Source organism: Colletes gigas, unplaced genomic scaffold, assembly GCF_013123115.1.
Source record: "Colletes gigas isolate AHSC1104 unplaced genomic scaffold, ASM1312311v1 Colletes_gigas_Sc00020, whole genome shotgun sequence".
NCBI lineage: Eukaryota > Metazoa > Arthropoda > Insecta > Hymenoptera > Colletidae > Colletes > Colletes gigas.
The window spans coordinates 2,506,679-2,528,101 of record NW_025106649.1 but is presented as its reverse complement, the minus strand read 5'-3'; the positions used below and the strand labels follow the sequence as shown (position 1 = coordinate 2,528,101).

Genomic DNA, 21,423 nt, shown 5'->3' with positions numbered 1-21,423 from the left:
TTGTTTTATTTTTCTTGAAATTAAATAATGAATGACAGAATTTTATGTACACATTTTAAATTTCCAATCTTGCCCATTTTTTTCTGTTACTTCATTCTCTTCCCTCATAGGTATTTCGAATGTATTTATTTATTTTTTTAGTTTCTTTCGTATTTTAACACTTCACGTGTCGATAACTTTTCGAATTTTAAGTAAAGTAAATATTCAGTAAATCGTTTTGAAAATGTACAATTTTATTCGATCGCCTCAATGAAAGTCATTGTTAAAATATTCGACGCAGTTTTAATAGTTCAAACGTTATGCTACTTTAAAATGTACTGAATTACATATTTTGATGCCCTTTACAAATTACTATGGAATTACTCACACAACGACAAACGTTCAAATTGTCTTCCATTACAGTGTTAAACATTTATTCATTCTTTTCTTTACGTTACTTGAAACTTACGATAGTAATATAAAGTGTCGTTTAAGAAAATGAACGTGACCTCGATTTTTGATTGAAAAAAACAATTTTACCATCGAAATAGACGTGAATAAATATGACAGTGACATCTTGTGTCATTGCTTACTTCACGACTATTTGAAAAGAATTATTCAATAATATTGGAATATAGATTAATTTAACATAAAACAAATAAATATCTCAATTGTTTTTGATTTCTTTACTTATGACATATATCACATTAATAATCATAGCTACATTTCGTAGGCGGTATTCAATAAACAATGACAATTTCGGTGGTTTGTCCGCTGATTGACTTTGTATAAATTGTCATGGAAACGTATTCTACCTAGGCGCCACATTGTCTGGCCACGTTTACCTAGGGTATAGGCGAAATCGCGAAGTTCAAAATCTTTACAATTTCAAATAATATCCAAGTTTTCTTCTAAACAAATTTAGTATTCCGATTGCAAGAACGTGTATCGTGAATTACGTTATGGGATATAGTTGTGTAGTATCCATTTGATTTCTTTTCTATGCCTAATATAAATTTCGAAACATTTAAATCGACGAAATTAATATACGCTTTCTTATTTAATTTATATAGTGCTTGATTAGTAGTTGAATGAAAAATAACGCTAAAATTGTGTTGCTATGGGTTAGCATTGTTTACGGTGGATTTCATCGTATTTTATTTAATTGACATCGAAAATTTAGACGTGGGTCACGAATATTTTTGGTTTATATTGAACCAATTAATTCCTAAATATGAACGATGAACAAATTGTTTTAACATTGCCTGATACACAAAGTGCAGAGTCGGTATGTTTGACTCAATCTCAAGAGTTATCACAAAAAAAAGTTACAGTCGTATGGGGGAGATTATGTCCCATTAAATTACCTTTTAAAACAATGGGTAAATATTTTTACATATTTAATACTGTTTAACGTATGTTCATCTATGTATATTTTGTAAAATGTATAGTTATATTTTACTTCCGCTGTTTATCAATTATAATTTTAAAATGCGATGTTGCTTTTTGTAATTTGTAACATTTAAAGATAATTATTTGCGTAGAAATGACCAAGGACGTTTATACGCTTGGTCGTTCAGAAAAATGTGATATATGTATAACCGAAAACGAGTTAAAACCAAAATGGCTTAGCGTAATGAGTAAACAACACTTTAGAATAACTAGAGAGTTCATTAATAGTAATATAAATGATGCAATAATATATTTAGAAGATTTAAGCCAGAATGGAACTTTTATTAATAAAGTAAAAATAGGCCGTGGGAAGAAAGTTGTATTGGAAAGCAACGATGTGATATCTTTAGCCCAACCAATTCTTACAGGTAGATACTTTTTATATTTTCTTTTAAATGTAATTATACAATTATATTTAATGGTCGTTAAAACTTGTAACACTGTGTAATGCTTATATTTATAATTTAAACACTTCATGTTAATATTTTAAGTACAATGTAATTTTTAATTATATCTGTCTTTTCTATGTTTGTAACAGTATATATATTTATGAGCACCATTGCATTTGAAAGCAACGATTTGCCTTTAGAACTAAAAAGCAAATATGCAGTGTCCCGTAAACTAGGATCCGGGGCATGTGGAGAAGTAAAAATGGTATTTTCCAAAATTGGATGTAAAAGATTTGCAATGAAAACAATTATGAAACTGGGCGGTGCAAGCGGTCTCAGACATCCACTGAATGACCCAGAAAAAATTATGAACGAAGTGAAAATATTAAAAGCTTTGAAGCATGTAAGCTAATATGGTATCATAGATTATCAAAATTAATAATATTTTATTAATTATTAAATGTTTTACTTTTAGCCTTGTATTATTCGATTGGAAGAGATTGTGGATAGTCAAAAAGCTGTATATATAGTTTTAGAATTAATGGAAGGTGGTGAGCTATTTGAAAGAATCAAAAACAGAGGCAGACTATCAGAAAAGACTGCAAAACTGATCTTTTATCAAGTTGTACTTGCTGTTAGTTATCTTCATGACTCTGGTATAACACATAGGGACTTGAAGGTATTTCTCTTCTAAATATACATTACACAAGATAAGCAGAAGATCATAATTAGAAATAACTCGATAAAATAAAAGGAAGATGTAACATAGTAGAGGTGTACGGGTAGTCCAAAATTCCAGCCCGATATACCGGGTGTTCGGCCACTTCTGGAAAAAATTTTAATGAGATTCTAGGGGCCAAAATAAGACGAAAATCAAGAATACCAATTTGTTGATGGAGGCTTTGTTAAAAAGTTATTAACGTTTAAAGTTCCACCCGTACTGAATTTTTTTCTCGAAAATGCGCAGAATTTCGGGGGTATGTCTATTCACCAAAAATGATTGTAATTGACCCCCACAACCGAATATAATTTTTCCAGAACGATTTGAAATTTTTCGTTTTCGTCGAGAAATTTAGGCATCTTCTCGAATTTTTTTCTTGAAAATGCGTAGGATTTCAGCGATATGTGTAATGGCCAAAATTGATTGTAATCGAGCCCTGCAACCGAAAATAATTTTTTTAGAATGATTTGAAAAATTTTTTTTGTCGCCAAAAAATTTCAGCACCTACTTGAATTTTTTTCCCGAAAGTAGGTAGGATTTTGGGGGTACGTGTATTCATAAAAAATGATTGTAAGTGACCCCCGCAAACGAAAATAATTTTTTCAGAATGATTTGATATTGTTTAATTTAATTTTTTAATAACTTACTAACTTACTGACGAAGCCTCAGTCAAGAAAATGATATTCTTGATTTTCGTCTTATTTTGGTCTCCAGAATCTCCCATTACAATTTTTCCCAGGGGTGGCCGAACACCCTGTATCTCGGGCAACCGAATTGTTTCGGGACCATTCAACGTAATTTAACCCGAAATGTATTGGACGCTACTCCAATTCACCGATTTCTAGACGGCTCGAGCTTGAATTTCAGGCTACCCGTACAACCCTATAACATAGTAGATAGATTTATTTCCTGCTTCCCCTTAGGGTTACACTTCCTCCCCACCTTACATTTCCATCTCTCCCTTAACCTAACTTATCCTACTTATCCTACTTATTCTACTCTTACTCTACTCCTCACTGCCCTTACATCCTCCCCCCGCCGCTTTTCCCCTCTCTCTCATTTCCTTTCGCCGCACGCTCTTATCCTAATCCTACGCTACTCGCTCTCTCTCTCTCTCTCTCTCATCTCCCTTCTCCGCACGCTCTTAGCCTAACCTTACGCTACTCGCTCTCTCCCTCTCTCCCTCCTCCCTTCTCTCCCACTCCTCCACCCCCGCTCGCCCTCCCCGCCGTCGACTTCCATTTCCGCCCTTGCATTCCATTCCTTCATTCACTCCTCCCCTCATCCCCCCCTTCCCCCCTCTCCACCTCTTTCTCTTTCCTCCTGACCTCCAGCCTCTTTATCCACCCCTCCCCTCCCCCTCCCTCGTCCAAAATCTCCCTTATCCTTTCCCCGATCCCCTTCCCCTCTGCCTCATCCCCCGTACATCTCTCCAAAACGTGCTCCCATGTCTCCTCCTCCCAACCACATACCCTACATCTCCTCTCTTCCTCATCCCCCCAGTACCTCCCCCCCCTCATCTCGTTCCCCATCCTATACCTAGCTAGCCTTCCATACCTCACTTCTCCCCACCCTGCCTTCAGGTACCCCGGTAACTCCCGTCCCACCAACTCCCTGTACCACCTATTATACCTCGACTGCACCACTTTTCCCCATCTCTCCTCTTCCTGCCTCCTCCCATCTTCCTCCTCCCATCCCTCCCAGCCCGCTCGCCCACTTGCCCCTCCCTCTCCTCCCCTCAATCCTCCCAACCCTCTACACCCCAACCTGTCTCTCTCCCACGCCGACAATTCCTCTCCCCCTTCCCTTTCCCTTTCCCTTATCTCTTCTAGGCACCACCTAGCCAACTCCCCTCCCTCTCCCCTACTCAGTTTCTCCTCATATCTCCCTGCCCTTCCCCCCCCCTATAACATAGTAATATTTTTACTAAACATTTATGTAACGTAGCACGCAGAACATTCGAACTATTAGATATCTTATTAAACGTTAGTCATTTGAATAATCGATTCTTTAATCGTTTTAAAGAATATATTTTATGTTAAATTCAAGCAATAAATGAATATTATTAATTTATAGCCAGAAAATATATTATTAGCTAGTGATTCGGATGTTACATTAGCTAAAGTATCAGACTTTGGTTTGTCGAAACTAGTTGATGCACAAACTATGATGAAAACGTTCTGTGGAACGCCTATGTACGTTGCACCAGAAATATTATTTAATACTGGACGTGGTTCTTATACGAATCAAGTATGTACATAAAAGTGTATACATTTATTTATTCAGAAAACCAGTAACCAAATATTGGAAATTGTAAAATTTCATTTTTTAACATTTTCAATATCCAGGTAGATGTTTGGAGTCTAGGAGTAATATTGTACGCGTGTTTAAGCGGTGCAGTTCCTTTTAATTGCCAAGACAAGAATGTTAGCTTGCAAGACCAAATAATGAAAGGATATTATAGTTTTCCTGCTTCAAAATTTGGACACGTCTCTGAGAAAGCTATAAATTTGGTATAAGCACAAAATTGTTTAAATATAGTTTTATAATGAGAAATTCTTTTAATTTCTGGCAATTTCATTCTTTTAGATTAAATGTATGATGACGGTCAATCCAAGAAAACGGATTACCATAAAACAAGTTTTGTTACATCCTTGGTTACAGGATCGTGACCTTCGAGACACTATTGACAACTTATTATCGAGAGACGATCAGGAAAATACAATGCCTTCAAGTGTCTCGAGGAATTGTCAAGTCAACAGTGAATACAAACGTATACTAAAACGAGCGCGACTGGATGCATAAGTACAAATAATAGAATTAAGTAGTAATATATCATCGATAAAAATTTACTTTCAGAAATTTCTTATTTTTTTTAATATTACGTTTACAAAATACAATAACACAATTTCGAACTTTTCGTAATGCTTTTTCAGAAATTAATGAGTTGCAATCTATTCGCTATGTATTAAGCGATGTATGCGCGATATAACCTGAATAATTTCCAGGCCAACAAAAAAGTTGAAAAATATACCATAAAAGATTAACATTTTAGTTCATAAAGTTGATAAAAAATGAGATTAAAAGTAATTATACTTTCAATTGATTTAACTAACCAGTAAAATTATATTGTTATTAAAATTAAGTTACATTAACTACAAAGATATTTAAGAACAAAGTATAGAATCTAAAACGAATACCAAAATGTTACTTAAGGAATAATTTTAAGAAATTATTTTTGTACTTTTATATGTTTACATGCTTCTTGTCATTAAAAGTTATTTGTATAGCGATATTCCTCCCCTACTTGATTTTATGATTAATGTATAAAATGTAATTCGATAATTTTTTCATTTTATAGCACGCAAGATCTTGCGTGTAATCAAAAATACCGGTTTATGTACAATTACGAGACGCCTCAAGAATAATGTTTCGTGGATCACATTTTCTTTTCTAGTAGCTATTCTTCCTTGCATTGATATATTTCTTCACCGTTGCAAGGGTTTGGAAGTGGAGTCTCCATTTCCGGTCGTTCTTTTTTATAAAGTCCCGCTAACAAACGCTTTATTTGAGCTATTGCTCTTCCCGGATTCAAACCCTTTAAGAAATTGTTGATGCAATATTGAAATATAAATTACTGGAAACGTTTTAGTTCTCTTTTGTTTTCTTAGATAATATTTTATACCTTTGGACACGTTTTTGTGCAATTGAAAATAGTGTGACATCGATATACCGAATAAAAATCTCGTAATTTGCTGAGTCTTTCTTTATGTGCCATGTCGCGTGAATCTATTATCCATCTATAAGCCTGCACAATAAAAACATTATTTTGCGTTAAACCTATCAGGTATCACAGGTATTAAATTTTAATTCAACGTATTTGTTATTCGTTGAAACTAAGAATATTTTAATGTTTTTTTAGGATATACCTGTAAAAGAGTAGCAGGCCCCAGAAATTTATCACCAAGCCACCAATACGGTGGACAGGCAAAAGTACAGCATCCACAAAGTATACATTCATATAAACCATTAAGTTTATTTCTATCTTTTGGACTTTGCAGAATCTGTCGTAAACCGATGAAATTTTCTTCTCCAGGACGCTTTAAAAATGGTTCGACATTTTCATATTGTTTCAAGAATTGTTCCATATCCGTTATTAAATCTCTAATTACGTATGAATGCGGTAAAGGATATATGACTATTGGTTTCGATGATTTCGTTACTTTTCTAAAAGCAAAGGAAACGGTTTCATACATTGTATAAATTGTTAGATAGTTAACAGTAAACAAATAATTATAAATAATCGGATCAAAAATGATATCTATCCATATAGAGTGTCCCACTTAATTTAATCATTTTCAGTAATACCGATGTTGTCGATGATACGAAAAAATATCAGGGAACGAAAATGTTTTGTCCGCGGGGGCATATAGTACCACTACTCTTTTTGTATACCTACATTTAGCAAAACATAGCATACGTGATTCTTACTATTTTCAATTTAAAAAAAAAATATATGTACATAAAATGGTTATAAATATACAGAATGTTCGGCCACCTCTGGGAAAATTTTAATGGAAGATTCTAGAGGCCAAAATAAGACGAAAATCAAGAATACCAATTTCTTGATCGAGGCTACGTTAAAAAGTTATAGAAACATTTCCGGCCACACAGTATATTTTTGGTAAAGAATTTTGTTCTCGAAAGTACGTAGAATTTCGAGGGAATGTCTATTCACCAAAAATTATTGTAATTGAACAGCGCAAAAAAAATAATTTTTCCAGAACGATTTGAAATTTTTTAATTTTGTCGAAAAATTTGTCCACCTTCCTGAATTTTTTTCTCGAAAGCACGTAGGATTTTGGGGGTGTGTCTGTTCACCAAAAATGATTGTAATTGACCCCTGCAACCGAAAATAATTTTTCCAAAACGATTTGAAATTTTTTTTTCGCTGAAACATTTAGGCACCTACCCCCTGTCGATTTTTCTTAAAAATTCGTTTTTGATTTTTCATAAATTTATTTGACGCTCTACAGAAAAGTTGTCTAATACTTTTATGTAGGTACCCATTAGCAATACTTCAGAAAAAAATTTCATTGAAATATATTCACTATTGTAGGAGTTAAGGCCGTTTGAAAATTGGACCATTTTTATGGGGTTTTCCTCACTTTACGGGGTCAAGGAACAAGTTTTCGAACATTTTTGGAATTTCCACATATTCTCCATCAAAATACGCGTAGTTTTACCTTTTGAAACATTAAAATCCTCCAATCCATTCAGGAATTATGATGTTTCAAAGATTCGCATGCGGGAAATCATTTCAAGCTTCAGATTATAAATGTAATATAAATAAAATTTTAATGGGAGATTCTAGAGGCTAAAATAAGACGAAAATCAAGAACACCAATTTGTTGATTGAGGATTCGTTAAAAAGTTATTAACGTTAAAAGTTCCGCCTGTAGAACGGCAATCTGCGAACAGCTGCTATAGTGGTTCTCACTCACAAATCTGTAAGGCTGCCGATACGTCAGTAAGTAGAGTTTCTCATGCTGAGTGAGAACTACTATCGCATGCACTCAGCTGTTCGCAGATTGTCGTTCTACAGGCAGAACTTTAAACGTTAATAATTTTTTAACGAAGCCTTAATCAACAAATTGGCATTCTTGAGGTGGCCGAACACTCTGTATATTTTACAAATTATACAAACGGTTTTTTCTTTTGTAAAAAATTCCCGACAAGAGTTTAAAAATTGGGATAACCTATATATCGTAATTTCGTAGTAACGAAGAAAGTATTTTCAAATTGACATATTACGTGACGCAAGCCAGGGTGTTAACACCATTTATGTTCATCGAACAACATCCACAAATTCCTTCGCGACACGATCGTCGGTAAGACAACGTGGGATCGTGTTGTGCTTTTATTAACGTCAATACATCCAAGACCATTGTACCGCATTTATTTAAATCAACAGTGAACTGTTGCATGTATGGTTTTATATTTGGCTTTTCTGGATTCCAACGATATACCCGAACTGTCTGGAGATTTGGTTTTTCTTCCGGTTTTCGTTCCTACGTATTAATTAGTCATACAATGAAATTGTTCTGATTCTTCAATAAATAGTGGACAGTATTCGATGTTAAAAATTAACCGATGTTATGTTTCGTAGAATTTTGTAATTTTATATAGAAAGTGGAAAGAAAGTGGAATGTTGGACCAAAGGTATTTTCTGGATAGAAGAAACAGAATTAAAACGTTTTCGATCACTAACTTCTGGAGGTATTTTGCAGTCTTTAACAACGGCGACCTCGGCGGAGACTACATCTTCACTTTCAGTCGATTTCGCAGTTTTCTCATCACTGGATAAAAATCTATGGCATCGATGATGACTATTTTGACACGTGCTTCGACGAAGAGACAAAACCGTAGAAAACCAAAATTGCCTCGTCTGATTGACGATGTTGAAATTGAACATATTTGTAAAAAAATATTATACGCGAGATCTTTCGTAAATATGTCAGATTATAAGGGCATGTTTTGTTTGTTTAATCTTTCGATCATTCTGTTTTTACGATGACCGTGTAATACTTCGTTGAAATGGAAACAAAATATCATCGTCCGATAAAACTTCACGGTCGTTCGTATCGAGTTGAAATAACTTGAACAATGTAAATAACGATTCCTAGATATTTTAATTTATATGCCAATCTATTTGCCAAATGTTCTTCTGGACTAACAATTATTAAACGTTCCAAAAGTGAACCATTTCATTCTGTACAAACTGCAGAAATGTAATAACGAAATGAAGATAATACAAATTATAATTTTCTATTTTGCAAATTAATTAGAAAAATCGTGTCTAAGATATTAAATTTAATTTTATTTCAGAATTTACTGTCTTCAAAAATTGAGACGTCGGGAACGATCGATTCGTTATTTGATATATCCATTTACTCTTGATTATTTTCATTTCGTTAGAATTTAAACAAATTAAACATAGTAAGTAAATGACGCAAATGATCTGGCAGCCATTGTAAAAACATAAAAGTTAAAAATATTGCTGTAATAACAGATATTTTCTGCTATCTTGTAAACATGTTTTCTTATTACTTATATATTGTTGGTCTTCAAAACGTTGACAAGAGATTTTTTAAGGAATGTAAGAACCTATTACCTATACGAAACCAATAGAAGTAAATGTATTTCTATTAATCTCTGTTCGGTTTTTTTCTTTTTGGTAGCAAATTACGTTTGCCTGTTTTAAGTTTTCCTATATGTTTATGTGCTGTTGGCGAACATATGTATTTCACAATAAAAAAAAAAATGGTCTGCAGATATCACGAACTGTTTTGAAAGGTCAGGAGTCATCGCTCGTGATATGCGGGTTATAATGGATTAACCCCTGCGAAGAAGCAATCTCCATTACACGAATGGCGATACATCAATAAATACTCATTAGCGGTTGTTCTATGAAATAGGAAAAAGTCAAAGTATCTCGACCCAGTGATGGACTTTCGTGGGATTTTTCCCTCGCGGGATTCCTTTCTGCACATGCGTAAGCTGACGTCACAGCTACATGTCGTCCGCTGCCATAGATGTATCTTAAGCGCAAGAGGAGGTGCATGTAAGGGGTCTGTTGGGAATCCTAACATTTTTAGTTTTAAGTCGACTAAAACATATGAAATTAATTTGATTTAAATGTATTCGGTTAATATTGATAATGTATATGTTTCCAGTATATAATTTTATATATTTTATGTATTTGCGTGTTTCACGTTCATTTTTACGTGCAATATTTTTGTTCGAATACTGGTAAGGTTTTCTGCAGTTTTCCTTACCCTAGCAACAAATGTTGGTGTTCATGTAATGAACCGGCTGCACACGTAAAAACTAAATAAATAATGAATTGTTTTCCACTTTTTATTGTACATTTATGCTGTTTTCCTTCATAAAAACTTGTCTCTTTCCTTGTAACTTCCTTAAATTTTGTTCCTTACTGGGATCAAACGGTACCCTAAATTCTAGTTAAGTGTATACGGCAGTGAGAACTGTAGCGCTCGCTCCAGTGCGCATGATCAGGAAAATCCTACGAAAGTCCGTCACTGTTTTGACCAATCTTGTCTGTACTTCGTCACTACCTGTTGCATCAAGAAACAAATTTTTCAAATACCACAAATTGAACGAAAAACCTTTAAGCGCGTGAAGCATTATCAGAAGAACGTGAACAAGGTAAAAGTAGTACGTATTATTTAAAACATCTATTTTTCTCGGAGACAAAAAAACCAATTTGATTTGTTTTACGTTTTTAAAACGAAGGTCATAATTTTGTTGAAGTAAATTATATTATAGAAAATGACAATTTTATAATTTTGATTAATAGAATAATTAGTACTACGAAGAATCTTGTTAACTTTGTAATTGCTTTGTACTATTTCATTGTATGTAATGATAAACTTTATATCCTTTAGTCACTATGCAGTATACTGTTTTGGTTATTGGTGGTGGTGGTAGAGAACATGCAATTGCCTGGAAACTTTCACGGTCTCCTTATGTAAGTATTTTAAATGTAATAAGTTAACAAATATCTTATCGATAAATAAGTATTTAAGTAAAATGTAATGGTAAAACTTCTGCATAACTTTTTCGGTATAACTTTTTCATACTTACAATTGTGTTTTAAATTTGAATTATTGTTTAGGTAAATAAAATATATGTTTCGCCTGGAAACACTGGAATTTCATTGGTTGATAAGGTTGATTTAGTAAAACTAAATGTAAAGAATAACGAGGTATGTTTTTTCACTCTTCTACCATTGTTTACTTTTGAAACTTGAAATATATTAAAACTGCACTAAAGTTATACATTTTGGTAGGAAGTAGCACACTGGAGCAAGGAGAACAATGTAAATTTAGTAGTTGTCGGTCCAGAAGAATATTTGGCAAATGGATTATCGGACCAATTAAAAAATGTAGGAATTGATTGCTTTGGGCCACAAATGGCAGCATCTAAAATTGAATCTGACAAATATTGGGCAAAGGATTTTATGGACAGACACAAAATTCCTACAGCGAAATGGAAAGGATTTACAAATGCGGATGAAGCAAAGCAATTTGTGATGAAGTAAATATAAAATTTCATTTGCAGATAAATTATTTAGAACTGTTACATGTGTAATGATTTATTATAGTGCACCATTTCCAGCACTTGTAATAAAGGCTTCAGGTTTAGCAGCTGGAAAAGGAGTTATTGTAGCAAAGGATCAACAAGAAGCATGTACAGCGATAGATGAAATTTTAACAAACAAAAAGTTTGGATCTGCTGGAGAGTCGATAGTTGTTGAAGAGCTACTCGAGGGTGAAGAAGTTTCTGTACTAGCATTTACAGATGGTATACAATATAGGATATTCTGAATAAAAGACTTAAAGGGGTATTTTTGTCTAAAGCATTAAACCAGCTTTAAAGCACTGGTAAAATGTTATCTTTCAATATTTTTATATGAAAAAAATTGTGCATACTTTTTAAATATAGGCCAAAATCGTGCGACCAAATCCGATACAAAAGTATCATAGTTTTTTTTTACTTTTCAATTCCAAAGAACACATAAAAACTTAATGTCCAGACTAGAACATCCCCTTAAATTTTATTCTAATATGATATTATTATTAAGGTTTCTTTCATCGCAGGAAATACTGTTGTACCAATGGCACCTGCACAAGATCATAAAAGAATATTTAATGGAGATATGGGACCAAATACTGGTGGTATGGGCGCTTATTGCCCATGTCCCTTATTACAAACAGAAGATTACGAAGTAGTGAAATTAGATATCCTTCAGAAAACCATCAAAGGCCTTAAAGAAGAGCAAATCCCATTTGTTGGTTCGTTTATATTATAAATAGATTAACCCCTTGAGTGTTGCGTTTTATTTTTTAGATGCATCGTGTTTAATGAGTTCGTTTAATTATTTGATAGCGAGACACCCTAGATATACAACATAATCGCTCGAGGGGTTAAAGCACAAATTAAATCTATTTAAACTGTTCGTAATTACAATATTACATTCAAAAATTTAGGTGTACTGTACGCTGGATTAATGTTAACAAAGAATGGACCCAAGGTTTTAGAATTTAACTGCAGATTCGGAGATCCAGAGACACAAGTGGTGTTGCCATTGCTGAAATCAGATTTGTTTACAATTATGAAGGTAATTACTACTTTAGCACTGCTTCAATATATTAGTTTTTTATCGAAATTAATTTAACGTATACTGTCGCTTAGGCTTGTTGCGAGGGTTCTCTGGTTGAATCTCTAGTCACATGGCAAGAAAATGTATTTGCTGTCGGTGTTGTTTTGGCATCTCGCGGATATCCGTCATCATCATCAAAAGGCCAAGTTATAACTGGGGTCAATGACGTTTTAAGAAAATCGAACCATTTTGTTTTCCACAGTGGTACAAGTATTTCTCCCGAGAAAGAATTGTTGACTAATGGTATGATTTTAACATAAATCAACTTATATAGAAATATTACAAATAAGTTACAGGCTACATAGACTTTACTTGTTTATTAGGAGGAAGAGTTCTGATTACAGTAAGTTTAGCATCCTCGTTGGCTTTAGCTGCCGCCAAAGCAACACACGCTGCTCAAAGCATATCGTTTGAAGGAAAACAATTTAGAACAGATATAGCACATAAAGGAATTGCAAGGTACATTAAAACGTCGGAATAAAGAAATTCCGTGACAGAATTTTCATTCAAATTCTAAGATTGAGTAATTTGTTACTCTTAATTTTTTTTAATGTTAATGAATCAATATTTTCAGATCTATATTACATCACGGACAACTTACATATAAAAGTAGCGGCGTGGATATAGCAATGGGCGATTCATTAGTTTCGGCTATTAAGCCATCAGCATGTTTAACACAACGTTTGGGCACGTTGGGTTCGATTGGTAGCTTTGGTGGATTATTCGACATAAAAGCACTGGGGTACAAGGATCCAATTTTAGTATCTGGCACTGATGGTGTCGGAACTAAATTAAAGGTACGAATGTGTGTTTATATCGTAACTAAAATTTTCTAAATGTTACGGATCGGTTTATTTCTACAGATAGCATTTGAATGCAACGTACACGATACAGTAGGTGTAGATTTAGTAGCTATGTGTGTAAATGATGTTCTTGCACATGGTGCAGAACCATTATTTTTTCTCGATTATTTCGCCTGTGGCAAGTTGAATGTCGATATAGCCAGAGATGTTATAAACGGAGTAAGCGAAGGATGTAAAAGAGCTGGATGTTCATTGGTAAGTGTTCGAAATATAGATTCTTGATAATAGTTTTCAACCTTCGATTAGGACGAGAAGGAAGAAAAATCATTTTTTAGTGTCGTCGATAATTTCGAAAATATTCGAGTGGAATCGATTTAAATTGGTCACTCTTATACTTTTTAATACATCATTTGATGGAATCTATGGCACCGCTGTAGCTCTTCTAAAAACTGTTATTTGTAGGTCGGTGGGGAAACAGCAGAGATGCCCGATATGTATTCCAACGGAGAATATGATTTAGCAGGATTTGCCGTAGGCGCGGTAGAAAGGGACAGATTACTTCCACGTATAAATGACATAAAGCATGGTGACGTTGTAATTGGCCTTCCTTCAAGTGGAATACATAGCAATGGATTCAGTCTTGTTCGAAAAGTTTTGAAAATAGCAAATAAAAAATATTTGGATATAGCACCTTTCTCTGAGAATAACCAAACAATTGGTATTTAGTTATTTATTACGTTCATAAAAATAGTTTATCTATACTTATTATTATACATTATAGGCAATGAACTCTTGAAACCGACAAAAATTTATGTAAAAGGAGTAATTCCTGCTTTGCAAACGAATTTGGTAAAGGCATTTGCACATATTACTGGAGGAGGTCTTACAGAAAATATACCAAGAGTTTTACCGAGAAATATGGGAGTAACATTGGATGCGACTAAATGGAAAATACAACCAGTTTTTGGTTGGTTAGCAGCTATTGGTAAGGGAAGAACTAACAATGCGAGAGTACGGCCAACTGCCCACCGATTTTTATTTAGATTTATTTATTTTATCCAGGTGGCATAAGCAAAGAAGAAATGTTAAGAACATTTAACTGCGGCATTGGCGCTATTTTGATTTGTTCGGAAAAAGATAAAGATGAAGTTTTACTTAAACTGCAAATGGAAGATCCTAAAGTAATTGGATATGTAAATAATCAGAAAGGTATGTTCTATTCGATATCGTTTGAACAAAACTTTTGTATACGATACATTTGCACATCATGCATACTAATTGCACAAAACATTGTAGACAATCAAATTAGAGTGAATGTTGGAAATTTTGAAGAAGTCTTGGAATTAGAGATGAAACGATATGTACCGGACATCGTAGTGGGATTAAGCAAGCCTTTAAAACGAGTCGGTGTTCTCATATCTGGTAGCGGTACCAATCTGCAGTCGCTAATCGATGCAACTCGAGATCCAACGCAACATATTGGTGCAGAAATAGTCATAGTAATATCGAACAAATCAGGTGTTGAAGGACTTAAACGAGCTGAAAAAGCTGGCATTAAGACAGTTGTAATTAATATTTTTTAATTTTTAATTCCCTATCACAGAATATTTACTCGCTATCTTTTATTTTATTTTAATATTTGATAACAGGTTATTAAACATACTGACTATCCTAGTCGAGAAGCTTTCGATTCGGCGATGAATGTTGAACTTGATGCTGCTGGAGTTGAAATAATTTGTCTTGCTGGTTTCATGCGTATTTTATCAGATAGTTTTGTAACCCGATGGCGAGGTGCGTTAATAAATGTGCATCCTTCGTTGCTTCCATCCTTTAAAGGCGCGTGTGCACATAAAGATGCGCTTGCAGCCGGTATACGTGTCTCAGGATGTACGGTGCATTTTGTCGAGGTATAAAATATTCTTGATAAATTGATATAAAAACTATATATTAAATACTTGTCAAAGATCTTATGTGTTTAAAAAAAATTATTTTTAGGTCGATATAGATTCCGGAGCAATTATCGAGCAAGCAACAGTCCCCGTATTACCACACGATACGGTAGAGACTCTTCAAGAACGAGTGAAAACAGCTGAACATCGCATATTTCCCCTTGCTTTGAAACACTTAACCACAGGAAGGATACAATTGAAAGAAGATAATTCCATTGTATGGAATTATTGAACTCGAAATATTTTGTAACTATTTTTGTCTACAAGTATATATGTATATTTTTTACCCAGTTATTGTGAATTATTTATCTTTATTCATACATAATGATACCTAATTTTCGTCGCACATTGTGCTCAGAGTTTCTCAGTGCTCTGTATATACAGAATGTAAAAGAACTATATTTTATATCTTATGAAGTCTTTTTATTAAAAATAGAAGTTATGATTTCGAATATTCCTTTGTCATGTTCATTAACAGATGAATTCATATTTTCGTAATTTAAACGTTTTCTATTTACTTTTTCTGGAGGTATAGAGAGTGCTTCTTCTGCAAGATTTTCTAATTTAATATGACACATTTGTTTTTGAAGTATTGGTACTAATAAATTGTATTTATCTATTTTATTATTTACACGTTTTGTTGTAGACCTAAAATCTTCTATAACATTCTTCCAAGATGCTTCATCTTCAAGACTCAATGGAAGAGAACCCACTTCGTTTCGTGCTTCTTTTAACCGTTTTCGTAAGTATTCTGTTTCCTCTCGAATTTCTTTAGATAATTGTATCCATTCCGGAGTAAATCCGTTTTCTATTAGTACCTGTAATTTAATTACAGGCATATTGTATTTTACATATAAGGTATTACCGATTTTAAAGACAATATTTCCATCCTATATATTGCAACTTTGTTATCATGTTTCATACCTCGTTCAATTTATATGTAACAAAATCAACATATGGGTTTCGGGTAATCATATTTTCTTTCAAAGGTTTACCCATGCCTGGTAGATCGTTAAATTGACCCTGATTCATTGCTTCTTGAATTAAATCTTCTACCAAACGATCCATACCAAAACGTGTTTTAATGTCTTTAGCACGTTGTTTATCTTGTCCAACTAATGTATTACGTTCCTCGGCTTGCAACTTTTTCAACCTATGCTCCATGACATTATCAACTGCTTTTTGAGCTCTCTCTGCTGTATATAGTTTCTGTCTTTTACTGTATGTTCCAACTCCTACATTATATGTTAAATAATGTCGATGTTGTGGTGCTGTATGCTAAAAAGTTAACAGGCATAAATTAGAATTATCGGACAAGCAACAGATATGTGTGTACATTTATTATAGTGTATATACTTTAATATCAAATTCTTCAACATCAGGTAACGTTGCTTCTTTTTCTTTCTGCTGCACTCTCGCCTTACGAATTTGTCTATAAGCATTTTCAATCTATTCAAAACAAAATTGATATTATTAAAAATAAATTGTATTATTTGTCAATTATTTTCATTGTTAGTAGAGCAATTAAAATTTGTTGTTATTTTGCCTAGCTTGATTCAACAACAAAAATAATCAAAGTAGATAATTTATATGGCTTGTTCCATATATTGTATTAATAACGAATAGCATATACGAATAAATATAAATGCTGTTATACCTCAGAAAATTTAATTGCATTAGCTTCAGATGTACCGCTATCTGGATGAAACCGTTTTGCTAGGTAAACAAATGCCAATCTTAGCGTTTCATCCTCACAGTCTTCCGAAACCTCCAATGTTTTGTACCAGTTCTTAAAATACAATAAAACATTTGATCTCAATAATGTAATGTATATTAAAGTATCCAGAAAAATAATTCCAAGCATAAGCAATACATTTTTAAATTAAAATACCAATTAAATTTTAAATATACAGACTTAGACAAAAGTTACATCAAATAGAGAAATAATACCTTCATATTATGTTGATGTTTATATCTTTTTACGACCATGAACTTCGAATATGGAATACTGGGTAAATGTTCAGTTGATTTTCCATAAAACCCATTAAACTTTAACATGATTCTTAATAACCCAATACTGCAATGATCATAATATTTTTTTACGATTACATAATTAATTCAGGTACTGTATGTACATCTATGTATGAACTATTGCGAATAAAAATATCACTAAAAATAAAACTAACCTAGACAATTTTACAGCCAATAATATTTATAAATTATGCTTCATAGGACTGTAATTTAAATTAAATTTTGTATGTAAGCCGAATTTTATTGCAGCATTAAACAATTTTTAATCATGATAAAAGTTACATATTTTGTTGAAAATGTTATTAAACGTCAATGACGTTAAAAACACACGTGAGTATGTACATATGTAAGTAGTTACATATCTGATACTGCATTATATAACATATGATACATGACAACTATAATACGTATAAAAATCTTTATTTACAAATAGTGAAACCAAGTACGTATAGACATACTGACTACAAATATGCAATAACGTGTAAAGTATTGAAATAAAAATTTGGATGAAAGTGGTAAACAGAAATTAAATTATTCATAATAATTCATTAATATTATACATAATATATAATCCGAGGACTGAGCTTTGGATTCAGGTTCCATAATAATGAATCTAAATTAGAGGCATAGGAATAAACAAGGCATTAATTTTGAAAAAGTTATTTTTGTAGCGATATGTATTTTCCTGTGCAGGTATAGCAAAATCGATAGGTGGAGGAGTAGATGGTACTATTATGTGAAATTGATGAAAGAACAGAAAACGTTGATAAAAAATTATGAAAATTTTTAACTGGCATTTATACGTCATGTTCGTGTTTTGATCGCGATAGAATTTCATCCAACAACGTTAAAACTTTCAATTTAAATTCCCGCATCTCGGTGTCCGAAAGTTTATTAACATCGGGAAGCAAACTGATCAAAAACATTTTTCGATGATCATCCGTCAAAGAATTCTTTGCTTTTTGTTGCAAATACTCTACAAACAATTTATCGATTTCATTCGCGTACGGTTTTAGTCTTTTTCTGTATCTTCGTGACTCCGGATCTTCTTTAAGAGTTAAAAGAAACGGTTCTTCCATTACATCTATCTCCGTCCCCGTTTCATCTTGTTCTTTTACTTCTTGAGATGTTTCGGTAACCGAAAGAGGCGGATGATTTCCGGAATCTTGAGCGTGAATCACAGGTTTTACAAATGGTAACAAAAATTGCATAATATCGTGCAAATAGTATGGTTTTTTTTGTTTGGCACGGGATCCGCTTGGTATTGCTTTCAAGCTTCGTACAAATGCGTTTCGAATGTTCTTCCATTTTTCTTTACATTCGACAACTGCAGAAAACAAACAATATTAATAGAATTAAATAATAAATAAATGATATCTCTTTTATGATGTTTGGCATAAAGCAAGATTGATCAAAATTTTATTCGAATAGGTAAAATTTTTATCTGTCCATTGCAAAATATTTAATTCTATAATTCGAACTATTATTGTTGTTCAAACAAGTAACAATTTATCTTCTACAATCTAAAATAAGACGAAAATCAAGAATACCAATTTGTTGATGGAGGCTTTGTCAAAAAGTTGTTAACGTCTAAAGTTCCGTCCGTACTGAATTTTTTTCTCGAAAATGTGCAGGATTTCGGGGGTATGTCTATTCACCAAAAACGATTGCAATTGACCCACGCAACCGAAAATAATCTTTCCAGAACGATTTGAAATTTTTTTTTTTCGTTGAAAGGCACTTATAATTAGATTTTTGGTAAAGAATTTTTTTCTCGAAAGTGCGTAGGATTTCGGGGGTATGTGTAATGAACAAAAGTGATTGCAATTGACCTAACCCCTGCAACCGAAAATAATTTTTTTAGAACGATTTGAAAAATTTTTTTTTCGCTGAAAAATTTCAACACCTACCCGATTTTTTTTCTCGAAAATGGATAGGATTTCGGAGGTATGTGTATTCACCAAAAATGATTGTAATTGACCTCCGCAACCGAAAATAATTTTTCCAGAACGATTTGAAATTTTTGAATTTAGTTGTTAATAACTTTTTAACGAAGCCTCCATTAACAAATTGGTATTCTTGATTTTCGTCTTATTTTGGCCTCTAGAATCCCTCGTTAAAATTTTTCCCAGGGGTGGCCGAACACCCTGTATGTGTGAACAGCGCCCCCGGTAGTCGGATCTATGACTTTCAACAGCTGATATCTCAAAAACGAAACTCCAGATTGCAAAATGGTAAAGAACAATTGTTTTCAATACAAATAACTAATAGCTTCAAAGGAATTCTATGGTGCCGCTTCTGTGAATTAAATGTTCTCTTTTCATACAAAAATTAAAAAATCCATATAACTAATATTGTATTCGTTTATTTTGTTAATTAAGTTTATGTTTCTATAAATTAAACTTTAATTAAATTGTGTTCGCATTATACATGTCGCCGTAATGGTATTAGTGGAGTACAAAGGGTTAGTACTTGAAAAAATGAGGCCCCTTCGATAGTGAGGCCCGGGCCAGTAACTCCTTTCTCCCCTCCCCTCTCCCTCCCCCTCAAATTCGTGGCTAGATCTTCTACGCTAATTTTTTGACTAGTTAGCCAATTATGACAGTGGAATTTCTGTATTTACAATTAATAATATAGTTATACTTACCAGTCCATTCCATTTCTATCGCCACTTCTTTCCACGCCTTTTCTGTAATATCTTTCTTTGAATATTCTGGTAATGTATGATTATATAAACACGGGTATTGTTCAATTATTTGTATAAAGGGCGTTACTTCACTCATTTTTCTTTAATTAATTAATGTCGTGAACTCTAATAACTATTGTATTTAAAAATAGACAGTGGAAGGAACAGGTGTAGTAATGTACGCTTCGCTACCAGCTGTGTCGTACGCTGGACGCCGCGACCACGATGAATAAAGATCGCGACGCATGACGCCACTTCGTGGAAGGGCGTGCATCGTTTTTACACTGGGTGCTGCAGAGAAGCGTACAGCAAGTGATATCGCGTTTAAAGGTGACTCAAAATCTGAATGTGAACACCAGCCAAGCGTTTCAAAGTCGGAGTCAGGAACAATTTTGTTCGGATAATAGATAATCCATATAAACCAACCTATAGCAATTTACTCGTGACGTTTATTTGATCGAACAATTATATTTTCATCTGTTCGTTGTAAAATATATTACACTATAAATGACACTTATATTTTTATTTAACGAGTAGCGGATTGACAGTTGTTTATATTTTATTCTTTATTCGAAATTTCTATCCATTCCGTTTTAAAATTCGTTCACACTGCATCTTTTTTTAACAAAGCATGTATGCACAAGCGTGAATATGACATTAATTATTTGTTCGATAAAAATTACAATTTGAATTATGAAATGAAGTTATATTTCATACGAAACGAACGGAGGCTCGTCTGAATAATTATTCAATGAAATAAACGTGACTGATAAATAGCTACTTGGTATTTATATTTGTCATCTATTATTCGAATTGAATTCTGTTCATTTCTGGATGAACTTCGTCCGGATATTTGGTTCATATTTTGACCAGAGATGCCAGACGGAGCCCCGGGTGCACCGGGGACACCTCACTCCACTTTCTCACACTATGCTAGATCACGCGTACGTGGAGTTTCGGAAAGTCGACAAAGGCAAACTGACACATGTCCTCTTTCTCGATTCTCCGAAGCTACCCGAAGCAATTTCGGAACACCTCGTGGGAGCCGAGAGAGAAAGGCTCACATTTGCCTTCTCGCTCTAACAACTGAAATCCGACCTCCCTTCAACCAGTGATGCCAGATTGAGCACCGGGTGCACTACTCACACTATGCCAGATCACGCGTAC

The 21,423-nt window shown here is 33.5% G+C and overlaps 5 protein-coding genes across 7 annotated transcripts; 2 read left to right on the top strand and 3 right to left on the bottom strand.

Annotated features, from left to right (window-relative positions):
* The first annotated feature begins 1,023 nt into the window (after window positions 1-1,023).
* On the top strand, window positions 1,024-5,636 carry LOC122400706 (serine/threonine-protein kinase Chk2-like). 2 transcript variants are annotated; one of them, XM_043402291.1, is made up of 7 exons: window positions 1,024-1,361; window positions 1,689-1,799; window positions 1,970-2,223; window positions 2,296-2,499; window positions 4,618-4,791; window positions 4,890-5,054; window positions 5,131-5,636. In XM_043402291.1, exons 1-7 carry the CDS (start codon window positions 1,214-1,216, stop codon window positions 5,344-5,346), a joined length of 1,272 nt encoding a protein of 423 aa, XP_043258226.1. In that variant the 5' UTR covers window positions 1,024-1,213; the 3' UTR covers window positions 5,347-5,636. The 2 variants fall into 2 exon arrangements, with proteins under 2 accessions (XP_043258226.1, XP_043258225.1); XM_043402290.1 differs by having other exon boundaries at window positions 1,524-1,799.
* Window positions 5,637-5,851: 215 nt separating this feature from the next.
* LOC122400705 (succinate dehydrogenase [ubiquinone] iron-sulfur subunit-like) lies at window positions 5,852-9,016 on the bottom strand. Its single transcript, XM_043402288.1, has 5 exons — window positions 8,813-9,016; window positions 8,356-8,612; window positions 6,471-6,768; window positions 6,227-6,349; window positions 5,852-6,139 (listed from the first exon to the last, which is right to left on the bottom strand). The coding sequence occupies exons 1-5, from the start codon at window positions 9,014-9,016 to the stop codon at window positions 6,002-6,004; spliced, it is 1,020 nt and encodes a 339-aa protein (XP_043258223.1). The 3' UTR covers window positions 5,852-6,001.
* A 1,649-nt stretch (window positions 9,017-10,665) lies between these two features.
* LOC122400933 (trifunctional purine biosynthetic protein adenosine-3) lies at window positions 10,666-15,894 on the top strand. 2 transcript variants are annotated; one of them, XM_043402714.1, is made up of 17 exons: window positions 10,666-10,770; window positions 11,010-11,092; window positions 11,240-11,329; window positions 11,414-11,661; window positions 11,729-11,928; window positions 12,225-12,419; window positions 12,615-12,745; window positions 12,820-13,030; window positions 13,111-13,246; window positions 13,362-13,584; window positions 13,651-13,845; window positions 14,053-14,308; window positions 14,372-14,575; window positions 14,653-14,799; window positions 14,887-15,155; window positions 15,240-15,497; window positions 15,586-15,894. In XM_043402714.1, the coding sequence occupies exons 2-17, from the start codon at window positions 11,015-11,017 to the stop codon at window positions 15,769-15,771; spliced, it is 3,027 nt and encodes a 1,008-aa protein (XP_043258649.1). In that variant the 5' UTR covers window positions 10,666-10,770; window positions 11,010-11,014; the 3' UTR covers window positions 15,772-15,894. The 2 variants fall into 2 exon arrangements, with proteins under 2 accessions (XP_043258649.1, XP_043258650.1); XM_043402715.1 differs by having other exon boundaries at window positions 10,668-10,779.
* Window positions 15,895-15,915: 21 nt separating this feature from the next.
* LOC122400934 (dnaJ homolog subfamily C member 28) lies at window positions 15,916-17,922 on the bottom strand. The gene is made up of 6 exons (XM_043402716.1): window positions 17,726-17,922; window positions 17,490-17,616; window positions 17,197-17,328; window positions 16,896-16,988; window positions 16,464-16,817; window positions 15,916-16,357 (listed from the first exon to the last, which is right to left on the bottom strand). Exons 2-6 carry the CDS (start codon window positions 17,595-17,597, stop codon window positions 15,950-15,952), a joined length of 1,095 nt encoding a protein of 364 aa, XP_043258651.1. The 5' UTR covers window positions 17,598-17,616; window positions 17,726-17,922; the 3' UTR covers window positions 15,916-15,949.
* Window positions 17,923-18,289: 367 nt separating this feature from the next.
* Window positions 18,290-20,642, bottom strand: LOC122400747. The gene is made up of 2 exons (XM_043402372.1): window positions 20,218-20,642; window positions 18,290-18,897 (listed from the first exon to the last, which is right to left on the bottom strand). Exons 1-2 carry the CDS (start codon window positions 20,351-20,353, stop codon window positions 18,368-18,370), a joined length of 666 nt encoding a protein of 221 aa, XP_043258307.1. The 5' UTR covers window positions 20,354-20,642; the 3' UTR covers window positions 18,290-18,367.
* Window positions 20,643-21,423: the final 781 nt, after the last annotated feature.

What these genes read in the sequence shown, in the direction of transcription:
- LOC122400934 (XM_043402716.1), bottom strand. Translation starts at nt 17,597, where the DNA reads ATGTTAAAGTTTAATGGGTTTTATGGAAAATCAACTGAACATTTACCC. An exon ending in AACATCAACATAATATGAAG is followed by an intron (nt 17,329 to 17,489) that starts GTATTATTTCTC and finishes TTGTATTTTAAG; the next exon opens with AACTGGTACAAAACATTGGA. An exon ending in TTACATATAAATTGAACGAG is followed by an intron (nt 16,358 to 16,463) that starts GTATGAAACATG and finishes ATTAAATTACAG; the next exon opens with GTACTAATAGAAAACGGATT.
- LOC122400706 (XM_043402290.1), top strand. Translation starts at nt 1,214, where the DNA reads ATGAACGATGAACAAATTGTTTTAACATTGCCTGATACACAAAGTGCA. An exon ending in GTGGTTCTTATACGAATCAA is followed by an intron (nt 4,792 to 4,889) that starts GTATGTACATAA and finishes TTCAATATCCAG; the next exon opens with GTAGATGTTTGGAGTCTAGG. An exon ending in CTGAGAAAGCTATAAATTTG is followed by an intron (nt 5,055 to 5,130) that starts GTATAAGCACAA and finishes TCATTCTTTTAG; the next exon opens with ATTAAATGTATGATGACGGT.
- LOC122400705 (XM_043402288.1), bottom strand. Translation starts at nt 9,016, where the DNA reads ATGTTCAATTTCAACATCGTCAATCAGACGAGGCAATTTTGGTTTTCT. An exon ending in GGCCTGCTACTCTTTTACAG is followed by an intron (nt 6,350 to 6,470) that starts GTATATCCTAAA and finishes TTTATTGTGCAG; the next exon opens with GCTTATAGATGGATAATAGA. An exon ending in GCACAAAAACGTGTCCAAAG is followed by an intron (nt 6,140 to 6,226) that starts GTATAAAATATT and finishes AATTTCTTAAAG; the next exon opens with GGTTTGAATCCGGGAAGAGC.
- LOC122400933 (XM_043402714.1), top strand. Translation starts at nt 11,015, where the DNA reads ATGCAGTATACTGTTTTGGTTATTGGTGGTGGTGGTAGAGAACATGCA. An exon ending in GCAAAGCAATTTGTGATGAA is followed by an intron (nt 11,662 to 11,728) that starts GTAAATATAAAA and finishes GATTTATTATAG; the next exon opens with TGCACCATTTCCAGCACTTG. An exon ending in GCACATAAAGGAATTGCAAG is followed by an intron (nt 13,247 to 13,361) that starts GTACATTAAAAC and finishes CAATATTTTCAG; the next exon opens with ATCTATATTACATCACGGAC.
- LOC122400747 (XM_043402372.1), bottom strand. Translation starts at nt 20,353, where the DNA reads ATGAGTGAAGTAACGCCCTTTATACAAATAATTGAACAATACCCGTGT. An exon ending in GATAGAAATGGAATGGACTG is followed by an intron (nt 18,898 to 20,217) that starts GTAAGTATAACT and finishes TGTTTTCTGCAG; the next exon opens with TTGTCGAATGTAAAGAAAAA.